Source organism: Nakaseomyces bracarensis (assembly GCF_045282275.1).
Source record: "Nakaseomyces bracarensis strain CBM3 chromosome Unknown Scaff10_0, whole genome shotgun sequence".
Taxonomy (NCBI): domain Eukaryota; kingdom Fungi; phylum Ascomycota; class Saccharomycetes; order Saccharomycetales; family Saccharomycetaceae; genus Nakaseomyces; species Nakaseomyces bracarensis.
Window position 1 is genome coordinate 593155 of NW_027263956.1, and position 23470 is coordinate 616624.

General features: G+C 35.5%; 11 protein-coding genes across 11 annotated transcripts; 5 read left to right on the plus strand and 6 right to left on the minus strand.

Annotated features, from left to right (window-relative positions):
- Positions 1-291: 291 nt before the first annotated feature.
- On the plus strand, positions 292-939 carry YPT52 (Rab family GTPase YPT52; the record flags this gene model as incomplete). The annotated part of the gene is made up of 1 exon (XM_071053042.1): positions 292-939. One exon carries the CDS (start codon positions 292-294, stop codon positions 937-939), a length of 648 nt encoding a protein of 215 aa, XP_070911292.1.
- An 800-nt stretch (positions 940-1739) lies between these two features.
- On the minus strand, positions 1740-2525 carry PRY2 (sterol-binding protein; the record flags this gene model as incomplete). The annotated part of the gene is made up of 1 exon (XM_071053043.1): positions 1740-2525. The coding sequence occupies one exon, from the start codon at positions 2523-2525 to the stop codon at positions 1740-1742; it is 786 nt and encodes a 261-aa protein (XP_070911293.1).
- Positions 2526-6597: 4072 nt separating this feature from the next.
- Positions 6598-8235, plus strand: APE3 (aminopeptidase Y; the record flags this gene model as incomplete). Its single annotated transcript, XM_071053044.1, has 1 exon — positions 6598-8235. One exon carries the CDS (start codon positions 6598-6600, stop codon positions 8233-8235), a length of 1638 nt encoding a protein of 545 aa, XP_070911294.1.
- Positions 8236-8993: 758 nt separating this feature from the next.
- Positions 8994-10244, plus strand: RNJ42_02880 (uncharacterized protein; the record flags this gene model as incomplete). Its single annotated transcript, XM_071053045.1, has 1 exon — positions 8994-10244. The coding sequence occupies one exon, from the start codon at positions 8994-8996 to the stop codon at positions 10242-10244; it is 1251 nt and encodes a 416-aa protein (XP_070911295.1).
- A 596-nt stretch (positions 10245-10840) lies between these two features.
- On the minus strand, positions 10841-14749 carry RNJ42_02881 (uncharacterized protein; the record flags this gene model as incomplete). Its single annotated transcript, XM_071053046.1, has 1 exon — positions 10841-14749. One exon carries the CDS (start codon positions 14747-14749, stop codon positions 10841-10843), a length of 3909 nt encoding a protein of 1302 aa, XP_070911296.1.
- Positions 14750-15166: 417 nt separating this feature from the next.
- Positions 15167-15937, minus strand: RNJ42_02882 (SWIB/MDM2 domain-containing protein; the record flags this gene model as incomplete). The annotated part of the gene is made up of 1 exon (XM_071053047.1): positions 15167-15937. One exon carries the CDS (start codon positions 15935-15937, stop codon positions 15167-15169), a length of 771 nt encoding a protein of 256 aa, XP_070911297.1.
- Positions 15938-16436: 499 nt separating this feature from the next.
- On the minus strand, positions 16437-17051 carry RRS1 (ribosome biogenesis protein RRS1; the record flags this gene model as incomplete). Its single annotated transcript, XM_071053048.1, has 1 exon — positions 16437-17051. One exon carries the CDS (start codon positions 17049-17051, stop codon positions 16437-16439), a length of 615 nt encoding a protein of 204 aa, XP_070911298.1.
- A 281-nt stretch (positions 17052-17332) lies between these two features.
- PFD1 (prefolding complex chaperone subunit) lies at positions 17333-17674 on the minus strand (the record flags this gene model as incomplete). Its single annotated transcript, XM_071053049.1, has 1 exon — positions 17333-17674. One exon carries the CDS (start codon positions 17672-17674, stop codon positions 17333-17335), a length of 342 nt encoding a protein of 113 aa, XP_070911299.1.
- Positions 17675-17970: 296 nt separating this feature from the next.
- Positions 17971-18942, plus strand: ATP12 (ATP synthase complex assembly protein ATP12; the record flags this gene model as incomplete). Its single annotated transcript, XM_071053050.1, has 1 exon — positions 17971-18942. The coding sequence occupies one exon, from the start codon at positions 17971-17973 to the stop codon at positions 18940-18942; it is 972 nt and encodes a 323-aa protein (XP_070911300.1).
- A 310-nt stretch (positions 18943-19252) lies between these two features.
- On the minus strand, positions 19253-20590 carry MNN11 (alpha-1,6-mannosyltransferase; the record flags this gene model as incomplete). The annotated part of the gene is made up of 1 exon (XM_071053051.1): positions 19253-20590. One exon carries the CDS (start codon positions 20588-20590, stop codon positions 19253-19255), a length of 1338 nt encoding a protein of 445 aa, XP_070911301.1.
- An 856-nt stretch (positions 20591-21446) lies between these two features.
- Positions 21447-23438, plus strand: SEC63 (protein-transporting protein SEC63; the record flags this gene model as incomplete). The annotated part of the gene is made up of 1 exon (XM_071053052.1): positions 21447-23438. The coding sequence occupies one exon, from the start codon at positions 21447-21449 to the stop codon at positions 23436-23438; it is 1992 nt and encodes a 663-aa protein (XP_070911302.1).
- Positions 23439-23470: the final 32 nt, after the last annotated feature.

The following is a 23470-nucleotide window of genomic DNA, read 5'->3' on the forward strand; positions in this document are numbered from 1 at the left end:
AAATGTCCGTAATGCTAAATTGGGACAATTAAGAGGGTTTCTATATATAATTTTAGGTACGAAAAAAAAATAAAAAATAAAAAAGAGAGAGAGAGAGGGTTCATTCATAGGGTAAGACCTAAATATAACATAAAAAAATGAACTCGCCACATTGCACACAGACCTTTTTTTCTTTATTTTATATCCCCTTTATATATAAGCAAGGTTATCTTTGTTTTTAACTTGTATGTGTAAATAAGGTTTTAGAGGGAGATATCTGTTTTAAAAACATTGTGAAGGAAGATAAGAGAAATGTTACAGTTTAAGTTGGTTTTATTGGGAGATTCTTCTGTAGGGAAGTCCTCTATTGTACATAGGTTTGTGAAGGACACGTTTGATGAGCTTCGGGAGAGTACTATTGGAGCTGCTTTTCTATCGCAGACTATCAGGATAAAAGACGATGGTGAGGATGTAGTGATTAAGTTTGAGATATGGGACACTGCTGGTCAGGAGCGTTACAAGTCTCTGGCTCCGATGTACTATAGGAATGCAAATGCGGCGCTGGTGGTGTACGATGTTACGCAGCCTGACTCTCTGAAGAAGGCGCAGATGTGGGTTCAGGAGTTGCAGAATAAAGTTGGGGACGACGATTTGGTCATCTATCTTGTAGGGAATAAGATCGATTTGGTTGCCGATGACCAGGATAAGAGGCAAGTTGACGTTGAGGACGGGGAGGCATATGCCAAAGAACAGAAACTCCTGTTTAAAGAGGTCAGTGCGAAGACCGGTGACGGTATTAAGGATATATTTCAAGAGATCGGTGAGCAACTGTACAGTACTAAGAAAGATGAACTGAAGAGTAAACAACAGAAACAGAGAAACCATTCTGCTTCCTCTAATACAGTAGATATTCAAGCACAACGTCCCTCCACTAATGATTCTACTGGTTGTTGTACATAGAAAAAGAAGAAGAATAAGAAATAAAAGTAGAATACAAAAAAACTAAGAAGCTGAAGCCAGGGTGACTCATCGTGTTTGATAGAATAGTCAGATATAATTCTTTTTGAAAAACTTAAAATGATTAATAAGATAAGAAACTATACCTATAACAAACTTCTAATTTTTTGATTTCGTCTTATTAATATAAATATTTTCTCAGCTTTTGTCATTTTTGTTTTTTTTAAATTAAAACATGTACAGTAATATAATTTAATGGTTGTTTTCTGGGACATGATATAGACAATATATAGACTCTTTATAATGAAAGTCTAAAATCAACCAATATCTGTTAATTGTACACGGTAAATGTGATTCGACCTGCTGTATGATCTACTACATAAGTTAAAATACACGATAAAGAGATCAAAGAATAAAGATAATACTAAATATTAACGATTGTGAAAAACTAAAACTTTATAACCAGATAAAATAATAATAAAATAAACTAAATAAACCGAAAAGCTGGGTATCAATAAGCCGGGGGTAAATGTTATACGGTAGTTAAAATGAATCATACACAGTAAAGTATGATTTCTTCTAAAAACTTGACGATTTTATTTCTTTTTTTTTTAAACCGAACTGAAGTTTGAAAAGGGAGTGAATGTAAATTTAATGCAATAACAAGGATAAGCCCTAATTAATGAATGTCAATAAAAAAAAACAATAAAAAACAATGCATTTGATTATTCCTTGAATTTAAAATCAAATAAAAAAAGAGGAAGCAAAAGTATAACTTTAATTTATACTAGTCATTTCTTCATTTATTTCAATGGAGCAACGTTTTCTGGGAAAGAACCAATAACGTTACCAGCAGGGTTGTAAGAGCAGATGACATAGTCACCCCAGACACCACCACAGGTCTTGATACCACAACCAACTTGGGTGCTACCCTTCCAGACAACTTGAGTGAAGTGACCAGTGGCTTCAGAGAAACCTGGGTTAGCGTAGTCGTATTGGCTAATTTCGTCGTACCAAGCGTCGACAGAACCAACAGCTGTGTAACCTAGAGCCAAGTTTTCACCGTATGGACCACCAGAGTGGACCAAGTTACCAGAACAGTCGTAGTTGTCAGCGTAGTTTTGAGCATATGCAGCCAGTTCGTCGGACCAAGTCAAAGCGTTGGTATCCTGGTGTAGAGCTCTCTTAACGTTGTGTTCGTTTAGCATACTACTAGCGAAGTCCGAAAGGCCGGCAGTAGAAGCAGCACTAGAAGTCTGAGCAGCTGTTTGGGTTGGGGTAGTACTAGTGGTAGCAGCTTGTACTGGAGCGACACTAGTAGTTGGTTGAAGAGTGGTAGTGTCCTTGTTTGTAGTGGCATCAACATTCTCATTTTGAACGATAGCGTTGGCGGTAGAGCTAGTAGTAGGGGCAGCATCGTTACCCAATGTAGTGTAAGAAGTTTGAGTTTGACCGTCCTTAACGAAGACTACACCACGAACAGTTTTGGTGGTGTGTTGGTGAGCCATTTCAGTGACGGTAACAACGGCTGGGGCAGCCAAGACGGTAGAGGCAGCAGCAATAGTCAATAGAGGAACAGAGAACTTCATTATTGTATTTTTTTATTGTTTAGATATTTGTAATGAAATCAAAAGGAAGGTATAATATAATTTCAACTAAAAAAATAGTTTTTGGAATTAAGGAAGGTAAAATTAGTTGGTTTTAAATTGAAAATAAATTTCTAACCGTTGTTGTTTTAAGTAATGTTATAACAATAGAACTTATTCTTGATTGACTATATAGAAAATATAAAAGAGAGAATATATGAAAGAAAGTAAAAAGAGGACAATTGGGAAAGGAAATTATCAAACAAATACATTGCTGTTATATATGTGTTCAAAAAAAAAAATCAGAGCATTAGAAGAGTGTAATTGTCCAGCGAATTTTATCCTCAAAAAATCAATAGTTAGACAAAAACTTACGTTATACCCATATTTTTTTCTTTTGGAAGAACTACTTTCTAATTCGAACTTAGTTGGATCGCGATTTTTCTTTTTTTAGTTTTTTTTCTTCTTTAAAATCTAACTATAGAACAGCTACAACTAGTTTCAATACTATGTAGAACATTATATTAATAACCGATTGACCGTGTGTTCAGCTCATTGTAAGGAGGTATATTTTTTTACTGAATGATGTGCTGGGTGTTGTTTTTTGTTTGTTTTCTGATCAATCTTAAACAACTAGCTGTACGTATACATTTGTATCAGATGGTACAAGTAGATAGATGTGTCCTGTTACTCTATGTAAAACCACTCCTCCCCTTTAGTCAACTCTGTGACGTAGCTTTGTGCTGGTTTAAACAAAAAAACGTAAACTGGCCAGCGCCATTAAAAAAAGAAAATCTCACGCGAAAGCGAAAAAATGTTATAGAAGGCGAAATAACAAAAAAGTAAAGAATGTTAATGGACGCCAAAAAAAATAAAAAAAAAAGTTTCTATTTGGTAGGTGGAATTTTAAAAAAAAAAAGGAAGAAAAAAAGAAGAAGTTCAACAATGTACAGAGGTTTCTTACCCAAAAAAAACATGCTACCCCAATACGGTTCCAGATTTTTCAATTGCTGGGTAAAGTAGCCAGCAAAGAAGGTACAGAGAGAAAAATATAGCGCTCTACCAGTTTTTCACTGGGATAGGCGAGAAAGCCTCCTTTTGCAAAAACAAAAGAAAGAAATAAAGAACAGGAGAAAAAAAAAGTTTATTGATTGAAACGTGATAGAAACTCGAGGAAAATATCGTATCTATGTAGATCACTGTAACTAGATCCGTGAAAATCCTATAGAAGGAACTGTAGGAGAAAACTTACTGATGGGTTAATGGAAAATTTTTCACAGAAACTTGTGAAGAGAAGAAAAAAAAACTTCGAATAAAATCATGTAATAAAAATCTCATTCTTTTTGGCTACGCACTATCCAGGGGCTCGAGGGAAGAAAAAAAAAAGAATGGAAGGATTAGGCTACTAAGTCTTCTATGGAAAAATAAGACGGGGAAATGAATTTATAAACATTCTAATTCTTATTTAATATATTCTAAACCCTGTTCTATGTTCTGCAGGCGGTCATAGAGACTGTGGGATTCTTCTAAGAAAATGTGAGGACTCAAAAAATTTTTGAACTAGCACAGAAAATATTGTATAAGTACTCCACTTTTTTACGCACTAACTATATTTTACTAACTCACCTAGAAAAAGCTGGAGTTAAAAAGACGTCTTATATTACTAATACTTTAAACTATACTCAAAAAAATTGTGTTAGCTAATTACTTTACCGGTTTTGGTGATATTCTCCTTAATTTCTTTCTTTTTTTTGATCAGAAAAGAGAAAAGATTGCAACCTCATTGATAAAAAAAAAGAAAGAACAGGAATTTTTTGATCGGCAACGATGTAAGGCAAATCTCCTTATATAATTTTAATATATCGGATCCATTTTTTTTTATGTAGTCCTTCAGTAATGTACGTTTTCTCTATTGTTCTATAAAAAAAGGAGGAGGAAACAAAAAAAAACATATTAGTAATGTATTATTGGAGAGCCGGTATCTCGGATGGGATAATTAATAGTGGTTGTATTGTTTTTAGGGAAACATTCCTTTAATATAACAACACTGTAAAATTGAATATAAATCTACTTAATGTTATAGCCTCACTCTTTTAAAGGAGTTATAATAAGGTATATATCTCCTATTTATTTATTTTTGGTTAAATTTTCTTAACAGAAATGACTAATATTTGATAATATTGTTTGAGGAAACATTGAGGAATCAGGCAATAGTATTGTTATGTAGAACAGGCCATCCTATATTTTGGGATTTGCATTGTATTTTACATCAACTGACATTCGAAAAGACTTCCTTACAGTAACAACTATTATATACTTAGAACCGATGAATGTTCATCAAACTATAGGTGGATTAATATAATGCCGACAAAACTAAAGAATTGTAATGACGGACTTTAATATGAAATAAAGTTTTTATGTAGTGACATTTCGTAAAACGGGATAAAAAGGTTAATCTGGTGACTAGTTAGTTTTTTTTCCCGGGAATTACGGTGTTAAAGTAAGTGTGCCTATTGAGGGATGCCACGTATGGAAATTAGGTTTTCATACACGAGAGTATAAAAGGAACCACGTCTTTTATTTTATATTTGTCCTTTTTTTTTATATATGTTTACTGTTATGTTTTCAAGTTTAAAAGAACACATATTTCAGTCCCCTTATCTTTTTAAGTGATGAGGTGTCAACATAGTCTTTTTCAGTACAATTGTCTTTACCCTTTTCAGATATGACCATTATTATGAAACTTATTTTCTTTTTTTGTTAGCGATGATGTGGCTAAAGTTTATTTTTGTGGTGTATGTGATCCAAGAAGAGAAAAATAATAATACAGGCTTATCGTTATATTCTGCCAAGACTATTTGATTGTCAGTTTTTACTGTTTTTGTTGAGACCCTACTTTCTATTTATAAACTACTTCCGCATCTCGTCGCTATAAGATACATCTCTTACAAATACGTCATTTCTCTTATCTATAATTTATTAATTTTATTTTTAATCGCCAAAAGAATTAGGTACCTACCAAAGTAAGAATCGCGAAAAAAAGATGCACGAAAAAAAAAAGTCGTATATCTGATTAATAACATTCTCGAAATATAAACCACACATAAAGGGAAAAAACTAAAAAAAAGGCCAAAAAGAAAGAAAAACTTTTCGCGAATTGTACCTTTTTTGCCCTTGCCCTTGCGGGGAAGTGCAGATATAGAAGCATTTTTTTTTTCGTGATGCACGTGCATACTCTCTAAAATGCACCCCAAACTATTACCCAGCTTCCACTGAACGTATAAAAATACTATTTGGCAGGTGCCAATATTCGTTAAAGGACAGATATAATCCTAACTGATTTATTTTTTTAAAAAAGAGGAATTTGAATTTTTAGGGGATAGGGCTTTTCCGCATTCTCTGCTCACAAACCCTAAAATATTGTTAAATTATGATGTTTTACAAGAGTCAGTAACATATTTTGATAGTTGAGATTATAACTAAATTAGACATGTCTTATCATAATAACCAATTGGTAATCGTAACGTAGGAATATCTTAGAGCATAGCGCTTTATACTATCCTACCTCACATATAACAAGCTTAAGACAATTGAGAAAAGAAGTTTATTTCAAGTTCATGGCATCTCCCTCATCCAATGAAATTGAAAGTATTTAAAAACTCTAGGCTCTGATTTAGATATTATGAATGTAGACGTATTGTACCCAGAAATTTCTACCGAGAAAAAATTAATAATATTAATTGAAATTAGGTTTATGGGTACTTCCGGCCATCGACTTATAGAGTCACTTCGTAGTTGTATATATTTTTTTTGAGTTTGAAGGGGGATGTTTGGAAGAGACAAAGACCAAGAGAGTAGTACGAAGGGGGTTAAAAAAATAAACTTTTATTTCTTTTTTTTTAAATAAATGAGTTGAAATAATGTATTTTGACTCCCTACTTTTTGTAATATTAGTTATTTATAATAGGATCATATTTCTTACAATACATATTTAGCTTGATCTTATTTAGTTAGTTCAAAAAGAAAATAGTAGAACCTTATATAATAACCAATACAAAGGATCTATTTTTTTATAATGAAGTTATCCAGTATTGCTGTTACAGCAGCATTAGTGGCATACGGTGCCGCATTACCAGTTTTTGGTACTCAACAAGTTTTTGATTCTAAGGATATCAGTGAGTTAGTTGATACATTTGAGGAAAATGTCCCATTCTATGATGAGGAGGACGATGAAGTTAGGTTTGACAAGAGCAACAACTGGTTGAGCTTTTTGCCAAAACCACATGTTCCTTACATTTTGAAGCCAATTGTTGAGTCAGATAAGTTGCAAGACAAGATTGAACTCGATGACTTGAACTCTACTGCTCGTGACTTCTACAAGTTGGCCAAGAAGTCTAAGAAGAAGTTCGGTCATCCAACCCGTGTGATTGGTTCTCCAGGACACGGTAAGACAATTGACTATATCCTAGACGCTTTCGATGGCATGAAGGATTACTACGAGGTCTCCGTCCAAGAATTCGATGCTTTATCCGGTAAGATTAGATCTTTCAATTTGTCCGATGCCAAGACCGGGAAGAATTTCAAGAATACTACTGCTTTTGCCTTGTCTCCACCAGTCAAGCCATTTGTTGGTAGAGTTATCGAAATCCCAAACTTGGGTTGTCAAGATAAGGACTACGACGCTGTTAAACCATTGCTTGAGAGTCACAAGCACGTTATTGCCCTAATTGAAAGAGGTAAGTGTCCATTCGGTGTTAAGTCCTCATTGGCTGGTAAGCATGGTTTCCATGCTGTTGTCATTTATGACAATGAGCCACTATCTCTTGATGGTCTACATGGTACACTTGGTACTCCTGACAACCACACTGTTTCCACCATCGGTGTCCCATACGTTGTCGGTAAGGAGATCATCGCCAAGCTAGCTTTTGATGACAGTTACTCCTTGTATTTTGCTATGGATTCTTACGTTGCTAAGATCAAGACTAAGAATATCATTGCTGACACCAAGCATGGTGATGAAAACAATATTATCGGTCTTGGTGCTCACTCTGACTCCGTTGAGGAAGGTCCAGGTCTAAATGACGATGGTTCAGGCACTATTTCCCTACTAACTGTGGCCAAGCAATTGACCCACTTCAAGATCAACAACAAGGTCAGATTTGCCTGGTGGGCTGCTGAAGAAGAGGGCCTGTTAGGTTCCAACTACTACGCTAACAACTTAACTAAGGAGGAAAACTTGAAGTTGAGAGTGTTCATGGACTACGATATGATGGCCTCTCCAAACTACGAATACGAGGTCTACGACGCTAACAACACTGTCAACCCAAGAGGTTCTGAAGAGTTAAGAGACCTGTACATCAAGTACTACCAAGATCATAAATTAAACTACACTTTGATCCCATTTGACGGTAGATCAGACTACGTAGGTTTCATCGAGAACGGTATTCCAGCTGGTGGTATCGCCACTGGTGCCGAGAAGAAGAACGTCTTTAACGGCGAAGTCCTAGACAAGTGTTACCACCAATTGTGTGACGACGTCTCCAACTTGGCCTGGGACGCCTTCTTGGTCAACACAAAGTTGATCGCACACTCTGTCGCAACTTACGCTAATTCCCTAGAAGGATTCCCAGAGAGAGAAACTAACACTACAATCTCTGCTCTTCGCATGCCTTCCCCACAATTTAAATACAGAGCCGACAAACTCTACATTTAAATTTCTTGGAATATAAATAAATTAAAATAAATTTTCTAATTAATTAAAATAAATACAAAAACAAATGTACTTGACTGGTTTTCGTACATATATTGAATATATTTCATTAGGGTTAAAAGATAAAGACATTTTCTTGATGAGAATTAAATAAAAAGCCCTTATCTTATCTTTAATTAGGGTATTGTATATAACCCTAATCGTGGCTTAACAAAGGTTAGGGCACCCCTCCTTCCCAAACAAGAAATGTCCAAAAAAAAAAAGAAGAAGAAGAAGATCTAGGGCTTTCGTTGCTATGCCTTTCTCACTGATCTTGGGTACGGTACATGCAAGAACTGAGCAGCGGGGTGCGGCTGTTTCTAGCAGGTGCGGCTGACCTCCCATTCCAAATAAAAAGAAACAAACAAAATCCCACAGTATCCGTGCACGCTGGTGTTTCTAATTTTTTTTTGGTAATTTGCAAAAAAATCTTTGGAGCCGTGATTATCTCCGTTCTTTTTATCACTTGTACAATACATATCTGCGGGTAAATCCGTTATCTTAGGGTTTCGAAACCCTAACGACATGTGGGTTTCTTTTTTCTTTTTTTTTATCAGAGAAGGGGGGTTATGGGAAAGGGCTTTTTTCTTGCATTTCTAGTATATAAGAATTATACTGGGGGCGATGCCCTTGTGGTATCCAAAGCACTGAGTCAATATACAATAAGACAAAAGACAAGACTTTTATTAGATTAAAAACAATAAAAACAAGGCAATAAACTTATGGTTAGTGAGACATTTACTTTTGGTGAGATATCTTACCAGGTTTTTGAGTCGGTGGTGCAAGTGGTTATCATTGCGTTAGCAGGGTTTTGGAGTGCATGGTCAGGGTTGCTTCCGAAGAAAGCACAGAAGGCTATATCGCAGCTAAATGTGGACTTATTTACACCAGCGCTGATTTTCAGTAAGCTAGCCAAGTCTCTATCTATGGCCAAGATCCTTGAGATAGCCATTATCCCATTGTTCTTTGGGCTGACTACGCTTATCTGTTTCATATCGGGAAGAATCACATCTAGGGCCTTGAGGCTGGATAGGGATGAGACGAATTTCGTTGTAGCTAATTCTATATTTGGTAACAGTAACTCTCTGCCGGTGTCGTTGACATTGTCTTTGGCTTATACTTTACCTAACCTAACCTGGGATCAGATTCCTAATGACAATAGAGATAATGTCGCATCTAGAGGTATCCTTTACCTGTTAATCTTCCAGCAATTCGGGCAAATGCTGAGGTGGAGTTGGGGTTATAATACTTTGATGAAATGGACAGGTGAAAACACACACCATATGCCTCCTTCACAGATCCAAGCACACCTTGAGAGCAGGTCAACTCTTGCCGCCGCTTCAATGGCGCAAAGCCAACAATCTTCAGATAATAATTACGTCCCTAGCAGCTTCAGCCAGAAATTTGTCATCAACTCCAGAAATATCTTCGAGAAAATGCTGTCCTACTTAAACCCTCCTTTGTGGTCTATGATCGCGTCCGTTATCGTTGCGGCTATTCCACCTCTACAACATGAATTGTTCCAAGATGATGGATTTATCAACAACACATTTGCTGAGGCTGTCACACAATTGGGTTCAGTTTCTATTCCACTGATTTTAATTGTCTTGGGTTCAAACTTGTACCCATCAGCAGAAACGTTCAGGAGGACTCATAACTACAAGAAGTTGATTGTAGGTTCGATCGTAGGTAGAATGATTCTGCCTTCAATGATCCTGCTACCAATTATTGCTGCTGCAGTCAAATATATAAATGTGAGCATTCTTGATGATCCTATCTTTTTGGTGGTAGGTTTCCTATTAACGGTTTCTCCTCCAGCTATTCAATTAACTCAGATTACTCAAATTAATGAATTTTTCGAAGCAGAAATGGCTGATATTTTGTTCTGGGGTTACGTGGTCTTGAGTTTGCCTGTGAGTATTATTGTTGTGTCAGCAGCAATCTACGTTCTGCAATGGGCTCAACCAGTTTAAAACCAAAAAAAAAACAGCTTTAATATAATATAACGACCAAATTTTCTTTATTTCAACTCTAATAGTGGGTCCCTAATTTATTTATTAGTACAAGTTTTTTAATATCCCATGTCATTATGAAATATATAACTGAAATAAAAAGACAAAAAAATAGTATATCTTATTTTTGAATTGATATTCAATTGAAAGTTATATTCTCTTGGACTATTTTACCTCTTATTACATTAATCATTTCTATCCACAAGTAACTTTAATATACATAGATCATGTAGACCATAGCTCTACGTAATTGTAAGAAATTACAAATCCGTGATAGTTTAATGGTCAGAATGGGCGCTTGTCGCGTGCCAGATCGGGGTTCAATTCCCCGTCGCGGAGATATTTCTTTTTCAATATCCCACCATAACATTTTTTTTATATTTAGTTAATATACACAAGATATTTAAGGTAGCATGTTGTATAGATTCAACATGGTTAAAGCTGCTTCATGATGGCTTATTTTCGTAGAATACTTAAAATTAGTGACGGTTTTATTAATATAAATGTAGAAATTGACTATTAAAAATTTCCTCTATAAAAATGCTCTATAATATTTTTCAAATCGTCCTTTTACCCAATGCAGCCTCCCTGGCTCTTCTCTTATTACCGACCTTTTTCCTGAGATCATTCATTTTATTTACGCACTTGTATACAAAATGAAATTCTCCCTTTGTAACTAATATTCTTAGGATTACCTCTAGTTCTCCAACTGCATCCCTTAGAGGATCTTTCCTCTCTTTTTCAGATTGACTTTTGGCATTTTCTCTATTCTTCTTTGAAGAATTATCCATGATTGTAGCATTTCGAGAGATCTTATTTGATCTTTCTCTCAAGTCTGCTAAAGATGTTAAACCATTCTCTAAGCTATTCAATAGATATTTATCATAATCCAGTTCCAAGGCTGCTACTTTTTTCTTAAGTTCCAATACAGACCTGTTATAATATTGAGAAATGTATAGCAGTTTCTTATAGTTGAAATTTTTCAATTTGTCCAAGTCTGGCCCTTCACCGTTATTATAAAAGAAATCTACACATATGGCATCCAACCACATGAATACTATTTTAACCTCGATTTCAGTAAAAGGACGTCCAAATCCGGCTATAGAAGAGTTAGAACTAACTGAGTTTCTCCAAATAGATTTCCGAGCGGAGTTTATAATACCACTAGAAGATATAGTGTTCAATGGAGGTAATAGCAACGAGTTAGCCCTAGAAAGGATAACTTCCCATGCCTTTAACATCACCTCAAAAAGCAACTCTTGAGTCAATTCGGCCGCCAAAATTGACAAATTAGAGTTTAGATAGTCAAATAAGGGAACAATGGCATCATAAACAGTTTCATCATCTTCTATAGAACCCTTACCATGCTTTAATTCTGATGTGACTAGTTTTAAGGTCTGTCTAGAAAATGCATGGTTTACAACGTTCGTAAATTTATTGACAATTAATTCAATTGTTTTCTCCTTCGATCTTTCAATAGATCTGTACATGTTACCCATACAAAATAAAGCATCCATGCTCTCCTTCTCCAGAGATATTTGAATTTCCAGTTGTCCTTTTGGTATTAGGGGGACTTCTAATTCACTAAATCCGCCGTTGTTAGGAAACCTTTTTGAATCCAAGGTCACTTTTCCTTTCCCACATAGTTCGTTAGAACTTGATTTTTTTGTGGTACCATCAGGATGATTCCATACAAATAAAGATAAGCTCCCGGTCTTTTTAACAGGGATTTCAATTTCAAAATCTTCGTCCCAAATTGGACTCAAAGTATCTTCAACAATGTTTGTAGCCCCAAGTTCTTTCCCTCGCATATCATCTATTATTGTTACGCTAAGATTTCCAAAACCATCTTTAGAATGCAAATGAACACCACTACATGTTAGTATACGCACTGTATATATATTATTTGATACAACATCTTCCCCATTTATAGCTTTTTCGAAAGATCCATCAGTTTTGCTTTTCTTAGAAATGATTTCGGATAGTTCTTGTGCATTAACAACCTCATCCAATTTATTCATCATTGATAACATCGCATCTAAATCGTTCAATATTATACAGGTTCTCCTCGTATATTCATACGGAGCTGGGACCTTCACAATTGGTGTTGACTTTAGAGCTTTTTTAATATCATGAAAAGACCAGGTTTTTGGCCTTTCTTCCATTTTCTCAACGCCGGAGGTCTTCTTTTCATCTTCTTTTTTATAAATCATCATATCATTAGGGCTGTTTGACTTCAAATCCTCCTGGATCATTCCCAACATCTTCAAGCAGTAATATTTTATACAGGCAACAAATTCCTTCAATATTGCAGTTATGACAACTGACAGTTGATATTGATTTTCCCAGTCCAATTTTTTGAAGATGAGTATAGATTCATTCACCATTTTGAATATATCAACAACCGAATTACTATAATATGTATTTGCATTAGCTTTCTCCCAGTTTTCGTTTCGCAATGCAGCTTTGACTACTTTTAGTAGACGTTTTTTGATATCAGTTCCCAATACAACAATATACGGAGAAAATATGGATTCTAAGTTCACTGGGAATTTCTCATTCGGATTTACCTGTACATAAATCTCTTTTAAGTCCTTAATTGCACTATAACAGTCTAATCCATCAGCGGCGGCAACAGTTTTGCCAGCTTTTGTATGAAATCTATCGACAAATTCCAGCATAGTTTTAAGATCTGTTGCAAATGCATCTATAAGAAAACCCGCTGAAATAAATGATATATTCAGCTTTTCAAGCAATAACTTTGGGTAACGTTTCTGGATTCTTTCAACTGCAAAATATATCTTCTCAGCAATATCATGGACATGCTGTATTTCAAGACTTTCATCCCGAGGAAGTTTTTCAACTAATGAGAGATAGTAGGACTCACTCACTTTCATAATCGATTTTTTCAGTTGAATCACCCATTTATCCTCAAAGCTTTTTTCTATAAACCATGAAAAGACTATATCACTAGAAGATATTGTGGTATAATAGAATTGCAGATAGGGTGAAAATTTGGGCTGCTCTTCTTCAAATATAGCTGACATTAAAATTGAGATAGATCTCATGGCCTTAGAGCAAATTGTCTTCTTTGTTTTAAGCCATAGTTTTCTATCGTGTATATTCCAAAGGTTCAAGTCTCTGTCAACTTCTGATTTCAAAAACATGTTATTGAGGACATTTGAACTATTTTCTACTAATTGTATGTCCAATACCTCGCCTATAAAAACTGCCGAATTTAGAGATGCTTGAAAAAGGGATGCAATCGTACTAGGGAATTGTAACATCCAGTATTTCGCACATTTAAAAATAAAAAATGTTGCCTCTTTTGAAAGAGTAATAGTTGAATCGGATGATTTGTATTCCTGTTGCAATACCTTTCCTAACACATTCATATAGACCTTATCCCTATCTTTAGGTATAACATTAATCTTATTGGTATTTGTATCATTACTCTGATTTGGAAATTTATCTAATAAAATTGCCAGCTCTCCTAGCAAGAAATTCTCCCAATTTCTATACTCCCTATGCTCGCTGAAATCCTCTATTCTATAATAGTAAAGCCCTTTTTTCAGTTGATCCTTTTCTCTCTTTAGCTCATCTCTAAAATTAGCAGTTGAAATGTAAGATATAAGATAATTAATGTCTGCCTCAATCATAGCAGGTGATTTGGAGAACAATTTCATGAAGTATGGTATGTGAGATATCTCATTCATCTGCCATGTAGGTTTTCTATCAAGATTTTTGGCAGTTATCTGCTGTCCCACTTTTATCTCCTTAGAATCTGGTATTAAAGAATACCTTTTAGATAAAGGTTTATATCTATTGGGTTTGAAATCAGTTTTCATTTTGCTTAGCTTTGACTTATATTCATCAAGAGCATTATTAGGAAGGCAGTTTATTAAGAGATCAACAAATAATGTAATCTGACTAAATAGCTCGCGAGACATGTTATCAATAGGCAATTTTGTCAGTTCTTTACTAGCTGATTGTGAGAAAAATGCAATTATGTCTTCAAAATTACTTGAATTTTTTATTTCTTTCTTCCTAATAGGATCGAGGTAGTAGTCATTATAGAATTTCAACAGGCATCTCTTATAACTATCATTCTCAACTTTGATCTGATTCCGCGTTACTAAAAGTAATTTGTCCCCCAAGCTAACAACTACCTCAGATATTATATCTTCAACATTACTAACTCGAATATTGGAGGAGTTACGCAAGTAAGAACTGTTAACGTTCAGCCGGTTATTATTTAGGCTATTAGTATCAACCTCATTCACAACATCTCGCTCAATGAAACTACTGCCATTTTGATTCATAAATCTAGGCTCATTGATATACTCTAACAGTATCAGTATCAATGTATGTCGGTATGCTAGTTCTTCAATCTGTTCATTATTACAATCATTAGCAAATTGACTTAAAGTGCTTGTAGTACTCACATTCGAGATATCTCTACTCATATCGCCAAGATGACAACACCCTTTTTTACTTTCCTTAACGATTCAAATAGAAGCTTTCCGGTATAGTATAAGCTCTCCTTTATACTGAAAACCCATAGAGTAGACCACTGAAAAAACAATAATAAAAAAAAAAACTTTAGCAATAGGACTATTTATTTTGCTTCAGCTGTATCATAAACACAATAATATTATCAAATATCAAATTTGTGTTTTTACGTCAAGCATTTCAACAAATCTATTTTTGTCCATCTCGAAATGTTCCTATTTTTTTTCTTACTTTTTTGGTCCGGGGGAATCCTCTAGCTTGTGAAAAATGAAATATAGTGGATCCATACGGATGCTTACACAAAATTAATCAGAGCCCATTTCATTTTATTGATATCTGAATAAAGAGAAGCATTTGGCAAATACACCGCGCTAAGTTGAAATATCAGTTGACACATCACTCTCAGCATCACTCTCAGCATCACTCTCAGCATTTCTTGACATGTCAGAATCATAGACAGTACTATTATTGGATTCACTTCTTTCAATCTTTTCATTACTTATTTCCTCTTTGAATATTTTTTCTCCTACATTGCTCTTCTCCTCATTCGCAGGACCAATGATATGGTCTTTATAAAATGAATTCATTTTGAAAATATTAGTTTGGCTGCCAAAGACTTTGCTCATCGGACCATCACAAATAATTTGTCTTCTATCCTTAGGATCCTGTAGATTTTGTTCTTTTATATACTTCCACACTTGCCTCACAATTTCTGTTCTTGATAGATACTTTTCGCCAACAATATGAGCAAGATCGGCTGATACTTCAACTTTGGCATGGATCATGCTCTTAGTACTTTTAGTTATGTTCTTAGGCTTAGCAACTACAGAATCAGTGACACCATTAACATCTTTGCGATCATTTCTCATTTTTTCCCGTATCTTAAGTATCAACCTTCTGTTTTCAGTTATGAGCTCATCAGTAGTCCATGTTCTCCGCTGTATTTGTCCATTTTCAAATTCTTTGATCTTGTCATCTACTAGAGGCCTCAATTCAATGTCAAACGACTTGATCCCTAAACCAAATACCTCATTAAGTTTATTCCTTAGCATATTTATAGTTATTTTCTCCTCCCTACAATGTACCATTATAGAGTCTATCATAGATCTGTACTCTTCAATACGACGCGGCCCTGAGCTCATTACTTTATCTTAAAAATCCCTACCTTTACTTTCAATAAGTTCAACAGTAACTGCAATAGCGTCCATAGATCTGATCTTAGTGTTATTCCGATAGAATTCTACTGATATAAAGTAAGTTAATGTCATCAATCCAGATCTGCTCTCCATCGGTTACATGAAATTGCAAAGATAATTTTATGTTACCCGGATATAGAAATTAATACACTAATCTATATATAATCAAATTATTATATATATAATTATTATATTAACAATGTCAATTGACTAATATAACATATAGCTCTTCAAAGGAAGCTAAAAAAATGACTTATTAATTATAGATAATATGACTAATATACAGAACTCTGCCAACACACAGGTGACAAAAAAGGATCATTAACTGACAGTTTTTTTTAATATTGAAATGAAGTTTTTAATTTATTTTTAAAACCTAGCCTGGGATATTAAGAATTTATGGGGATAAAAAAGTATTAAGAAACGTGAGTTCTTTCTTTGTCACTTAGATACCTCCAGCATTCCTCAAGTTCTTCTTTTGTTGTCTTTCATTCTTCTTTACCAAACGTTTTCTCTCAGCTCTGTTCAGTTTTCTTGGATCGATCAACTCATTTTCTGTTCCCTTGACATCATCATCGACCTCTACCAACCATTGGTCATCAAGCTTCTTATTAATACCATTGTAACCCCACTTTGGAGCCCACTTACCAGTAGCCTCATCGTACACCATCTTACCAGACCTTTCCTTTGGCTTGATACCCTTCTTAGCAGCAAACTTCTGCCATTTAGTCAAAGCCTTTGGCTTAGGCAATGGTTTCTCTCTAGGAAGTTCAGAAGTAGGCTCTGGCAACTGCAGCAAAGCAACAGTAGCACCTTGCCCACTGGTACCACCAGTATGCTCTGTAGTCTTCTTGATCGGTAACGACAACAGTTGATTTACTAGTAATTGTACATTGTCACGAGTTAACGCCTTGATTGTCTCCTCACGCTTGGCATTAGAACTATCGACATCGTTTCTGTCAATCACATTGGTATCAAAAACAGCCAAGTTACCTAGGTCATAAGTAACTGGAATGGCCTTCTCAACAGTAACAGGAAGATTTTTATACTCGTTAGACATCTTTCTTGGTTTATTTTCTTTTCCCCTCAATCTAACTAAAAGAAATATTTCAACAAGAGTTGAATTTTGTATAATTAATATAATATCACACTATTTACAATACTAATACTTTTCTCTGATTGTGTGTGAAAGGGCCAATTTTCTGCGATGCGATGCTCATCGCAGAAAATTTTCTTCAGCACATTTAACGAAATCACGTGAATTTTCAAATATAGAAACGCATTATTTTATAATTCTTTAAGTATGTATATAATATTTATATATATAAGTGCATATTCATATCATTGCTTCTTCATTAGTGACTTTAGGCCATCCACTGTCTTCTCGACTGAAGTTTCTAGGTAGTCTTTCTTAATCTTCAATGCCTTTACTTGGTCCTTGATGGTGTCTTCGTCTGCGTTCAAGTCCTTGACATATTCCTTCTTGCCCTGCAGTATGAATGCTCTCCCGCAAGATCTCCACACTTCTGTGTTTGGATACGAGTCCAGTTCCTTTACAGTGGTTTGCGCTAGCTTCTCTTGCCTCTCCAATTGAAACAATTGTTGATTGACGATCTCTAACTGATTCTTATTCATTCGAAGGCTGGTAGCCATCTCCTGTGCTAATTGTTCTGGTCCTGCCATAATTTATTCTCAGTTAAAATATATGTTACACTATATATAGTACAATGTATTCGATACAGTCCCGTTTTAAATATAATATTCTAAAACGTCTTTTTAGCCTATCTTCAACTTCTTTTTATCCAGCTCGGCCGTTTCGCTCGCTCACTAACTTACAGAGCCCTAGATAAAAATTGCAGTATTTAGACTTATGTGACATTGAATCATCGATCTCTGATCTAATAAAACGCCAGCTGAGGATTATTACATAATAGTATTACTCTCTTAACAAACTAGTACTACAAAGTGGAAAAAAAAAGATGTTAAGGCTTGCTAAGGCCGGTGTTCGTCCGCTATATCTGGTAACGAGAAGATCTTTTCATAGGGCTGTCATCTGTTACAACCCGTTAGGAATTGATAACTCTACAGAAAATAATTTAAAAACTGAGACTAATCGTCTTGCTAAAACTGGTGAAAAGTTCTGGGAGAAAGTAGGATTAAAAGAAACTGATGATAAAGTGTACTTACAACTGGATTCCAAGACAATGAAGACTCCTCTTGGAAATGAATTAGCATTTGACAGTAAAAGAAAGTTGTTAGCTCTAATGCTTAAAAAAGAATGGAGTAATCTTCATGAATTGGGATCATCGAAGTTTTCATTACCGCTAACGTCGTTGGTATCGAGGTGTATTGATTTACAAACAACAAGTGACCCTAATTGTGACCCTGAGCTCGTAGCCAAGATTGGTGGAAGTACAGATGTGATAAAAAACCAGCTACTGAGATATATCGATACCGATACTTTACTTGTGTTTTCCCCAGCTGCTGAATTTGAAGGTGCTCTACGTAAAGAGCAGGATAGACTCTACCTTCCAATTATTACGAAAATCGAGGAATTCTTGAGCCAAAGAGCTCCGGAAAGTTCAAAAATCAAACTACAGATTTTAGATGCTGATATTCATGGGTTGAGAGGTAATGTGCAATCCGAAGAGGTCAAGAGAGCTGCAACAAAGTACATGGACTCATTGTCTCTTTGGGATCTTGCTATTTTTGAGAAAACAGTCTTGACTACCAAATCGTTTATATGCGGTGTCCTTCTGCTGGAGAGTCTAACAAACGTTCATACCGAACAGATTTTAGCGCACTCGTTGGAAGATATCATTCGTCTAGCTACACTGGAGACAATATTCCAAATCGAGAGGTGGGGTGAAGTTGAGGATACACATGATGTAGACAAACGTGATATCAAAAGGAACCTAGCATCAGCAGCAATTGTGGCATATAGAGATTAGAGACCTCTATCTTACTTGAACAGTATAAATATCTGTTCTTATTAACTTGGAAATAATATTAATTTAATAATTTGAGTATATGTAATTAGTGTAACCGTACAGAACTTGTATATATATAATGTACATTTATGCAGTTAATTTGCCAAAAACCATATGCTCTTAATCTTCTACTCTGTAAGAAAGGATTAGTGAATACTAAGAGATAAAGTGATGACAGAATTTTATTTTTTCAGTTTTATTTTCTAAATTTTTGTTCACTTGCTCAATATTGTCTATAATTTGCTCTATTGCATTATTTTCTAACATAATGTTAAACAGTGTTGGATTTAGAAAGCTGATACATCTTAGTAATATCTGCAATACAAGTCATACCTTGTTTACAGTCTTGCATGGATGCTACAAAATCACCTGTAGAAAAACCCATAGATCCACCATCAATCTTACCTTCTACGATCTTCAATGAGCCCACATTTACAGGACTGGCAAATAATTTGGTATTGAATAGTCTAGTGCGTTGGAGTAGTGTCTTATGCCAGTTTAGTACGTGACCGTACTGAGTGTAAATGTCATCCCATTTGTAATCTCTAACCAAAGGATCATTCAAATAGTCCAAGAATAACTTACCATGTAGAGAATTAGCAATGGCAAAGGCAGACAAATCCAGGATACCGTTATCTCGTTGGGCAAAAATGAGATCTGGCTTACGATCCAGCCTATCTGGTACGTTCTTCCCATTGTAGTGTTGTAAAATAGGTAGATTTTGAGCGTACTTCTCCACTATAGAATTATCGAAAAATAGTTTTTGTAATGGTTCATCCAGGTTCATTACAAGTGACGTTTCGTCAAGGAAGAAGAAGTACTTAGCGTAAGGGAATGCGTGAATAGCTGCCCTCATAATACTTGCTTTCATATATTCATAACTTATGTTGACGTCCTGGTTGACCATCTCCGTGATGAACTCCTGAGCCCAACGAACGTAAAGACCATATCTGTGTTTCTGAGCATAGTCAACTCTATTCTGTACAATCTTCACAATAGTGTCCCTATCGTAATTCTCGAAATCCACTAGCGTGACAATGATGAACTCGGGACTCTCATTCTTCTTTGGGAATATCAACTTACCGTGATCTAGGAAAGATTTCTTCACCAGTAGCACTTGATCCGTGGTCTTCTTCTTCTCATCATCCGTGAATGGCTTGTCATCCGGTTTCAACACGAATCTCTTCGTCCCATCCAGTTCCATCCTCAGTATATATAGCCCTCTGATACCTATCTCTTTCAACACTGGCGCATGCTCGACATGTGGGAAAATCAAGGGACTGGAGGACACGAGCTCATTAACATACTCTCCGTGTTCTCCAGGATATACAATCGAGCTCTTACTAGACGACGGCATGAATAATGTCATGAACACATACAGAAGCATCACAAAGAATACCAGCATGGGCACCACAGTATACCTGTTCTTCTTACTCTTCTTACCTTTATACTGTCTATTATCCAACCCAATATCAGAATTCCAATACGTAGCAACATATTTCTTTATCAGAGCCTGCGGACTCCCCAGATCAAAAAACCCATTGGACCCAGCTGATTGACTTGGTCTTCTTTTCTTCGCAGTCAAAGACTTCGGCTTCAAAGAAGACATTTTTATATGTTTTTTTTTTTATATTTTCTTTCCACCAAGGCTATGAATTTTATAATAATTATATACAAGTAACAGAAAGTTTCAATGAAGTGGACAATTGGATAAAATCTAATAAATATAATAAGTTTTTTTTCCCATCTAAACCTCTCAAATCAGATGGTGCCTAAAAAAAAATATATATAAAAATTCTTGTTTTGATATTCGGGTAAAAAAATAAATAAAAAGGATTTAGGCTGTCTTTTTGGTACTAAGAAAAACTCGTACAAAAATTTTTAATAAAATCAAAAAAAATTTATAGAATCCTAAGAAACTCATGTACAGAAACACCAAAATTATTTTTGAGAGCCAGCAATACAAACACCCGTACGAAAATAAAAACAATTCTCTTTTGCATCTTTTTATAATGTATCATAATATACGTAAGAGTCACAGGATACTATATGATATACGAAACATGCACATGACTGTATATATCGTTACACGGGTATCACATAATCATAATACCGATATACGTAAATCACATGATCTGATAATCATGTGATTGGTAGTATAGAGTGAGAGGCAAACAACTAAAAAAATTTGGAAAACTGAGAAGGCAATTCACGAACTGCACAGAGACACAACTCACAATACACCAAAAAAATAATTCAATTTAGGTGAGAGAACTAAGATATATATTATCATATTTGCAAAAGCATTCATTTGCCATTGTTAAAGGCTATTCTTATTGTTATATTTTTTTATTTCTTATTAAAGGAGGTGACATTATTTTTTTATTTATGGTCAATAGTGAGAGAGAACTAATTACACATTACAATTAATTAAAAAAACAACAACAATAACACACAACTAGATAATGGCTTTAAGTTATGAATATGATGAAGGCAGTGAAACATGGCCGTTTTTCATGCTGACGTTGTTGTTAATGGTACTCATTCCTATGACATTACGTCAATTGTATAAGTTGACACACCATAATGACCCATTGAAGAAAGAATTGGCTGATAATAAGAGGTTCCAAGAGGAGAACGTTAAATTGAATGAAGAGTTCGAGAGTAGTAGTATTAAAAAATTCAGAAACCAATGGACATCGAAATTTGCCAAGACTGGTGATTCCTTGTTCTCGACCACTAACTTAATGTTAGTTATCGGATGGATTTCTGTTGCACTTGTGGTACAGAGAATATTGAACGACACAGAGCAGATTACTCAATCCATGAAACAGATGTTTGACCCATATGCTCTGTTGGGGATTACTGAGAGCGCAACCGAGAAGGATATCAAGTCCGCTTACAGGAAATTGTCGTTGAAGTTCCACCCGGATAAGATGTCCAAGGAATTAACGGCAGAAGAACGTACAACCATGGAAGAAATGTACGTGCAGATCTCCAAGGCTCACGAAGCTCTTACTGATCCAATCGTAAAGGAGAATTACTTGAGATTTGGCCATCCAGATGGTCCACAATCCACTTCCCATGGTATCGCTATTCCAAGTTTCCTAGTCAACGGTTCCGCCTCCCCATTGCTAGTTTTGTTTTACGTGTCTTTATTGGGCGTTGTGCTGCCTTACTTCGTCGGTAAGTGGTGGTCTAGAACTCAGTCTTACACTAGAAAGCGTATCCACGTTATCACCGCTTCTTATTTCGTCGATAGATTAGTTAACTACAAACCTTCCGAAATTGTCACTGTTGATTTGATTATCAGTTGGATATCCCACGCCCAAGAATTTAAAGAGTTCTTTCCACTTTTAACTGCAAAGGACTTTGAGGCTTTACTGCAAGATCATATCCACCGTAGAGACAGTGGTTCTGAAGAGAAAAACCAAATTAAATACAGACTGGTCTCTAAATGCCACTCTCTATTACATGGTCTGCTGGACATATCTTCTGGGTTCAGAAACCTTGAGGTTGCTTGTCTGACCCTTGACACTTTGAAGTGTGTTGTCCAAGCGCTACCAAATAAGACTGATGCTGAAATTTTGCAATTGCCATACGTTGATAGAGAAGTATTTGCTAAATATGCCGAAAAGGAAAATATCCACACTTTGGGTAAGTTGTTCACTTTTGATGATAAGAAGATCGGTGAGATTTTGGGTATTGAAGACGAATCCAGATTAAAACAAACCTTGAAGGTTGCCTCCAATGTTCCATTCCTGAAGTTGATTAGAGCTGATTTTGTTGTCCCCGGGGAGTCCGAAGTTACTCCTTCTTCCACTCCACACATCTCGTTAAAGGTTCTCGTTCGTTCTGCAAAGCATAAACTAATTCCAACTGAAAAGTTCCCAGCTGAGATGCTAGAGGATAGAACCGATTTTGAGTCCCTAAGAGATCCTTTTGCTATTATGGAAGAACATCCTTTGATCCCACAAACTCTATCTCCTTACTTCCCAGTCCAAAGAAGATCAATGTGGTGTGCGTTGCTATGTATGCAAAAAGACCTGAAATTGTTGCAAACCCCAGTCAATATCGAACGTTTATCCTTTAAGAACTTGTCTAAACATTTGGACAAGAGAGAGATCAAGGAACTAGGTGACGACTTCGATCCATCCGAATGGGAGGTGACTACTATTAAGCTACCATTGAGTCAACCAGCTCCACCGCAGCCAGATACTATCTACTTCAGATTGATTCTGAAAAATACTGATTACTTCGGCCCTGATTTAGATTTTACAATGACCATGAATGTCCAGGATGAAGCAAAGGCTGCTAAGCTAACTATCGAAGAGGAGCTTGACCAAGATCTAAAGGATTCTGAAGATGAAGAGACAGATGAGGACGAGGATGATGATGAGGACGACGACGATAGTGATTACACTGACATCGATACTGACACTGAGGATGAAGAATAAGTTCTCTAAAAAATATAAAAAACAAATTAATA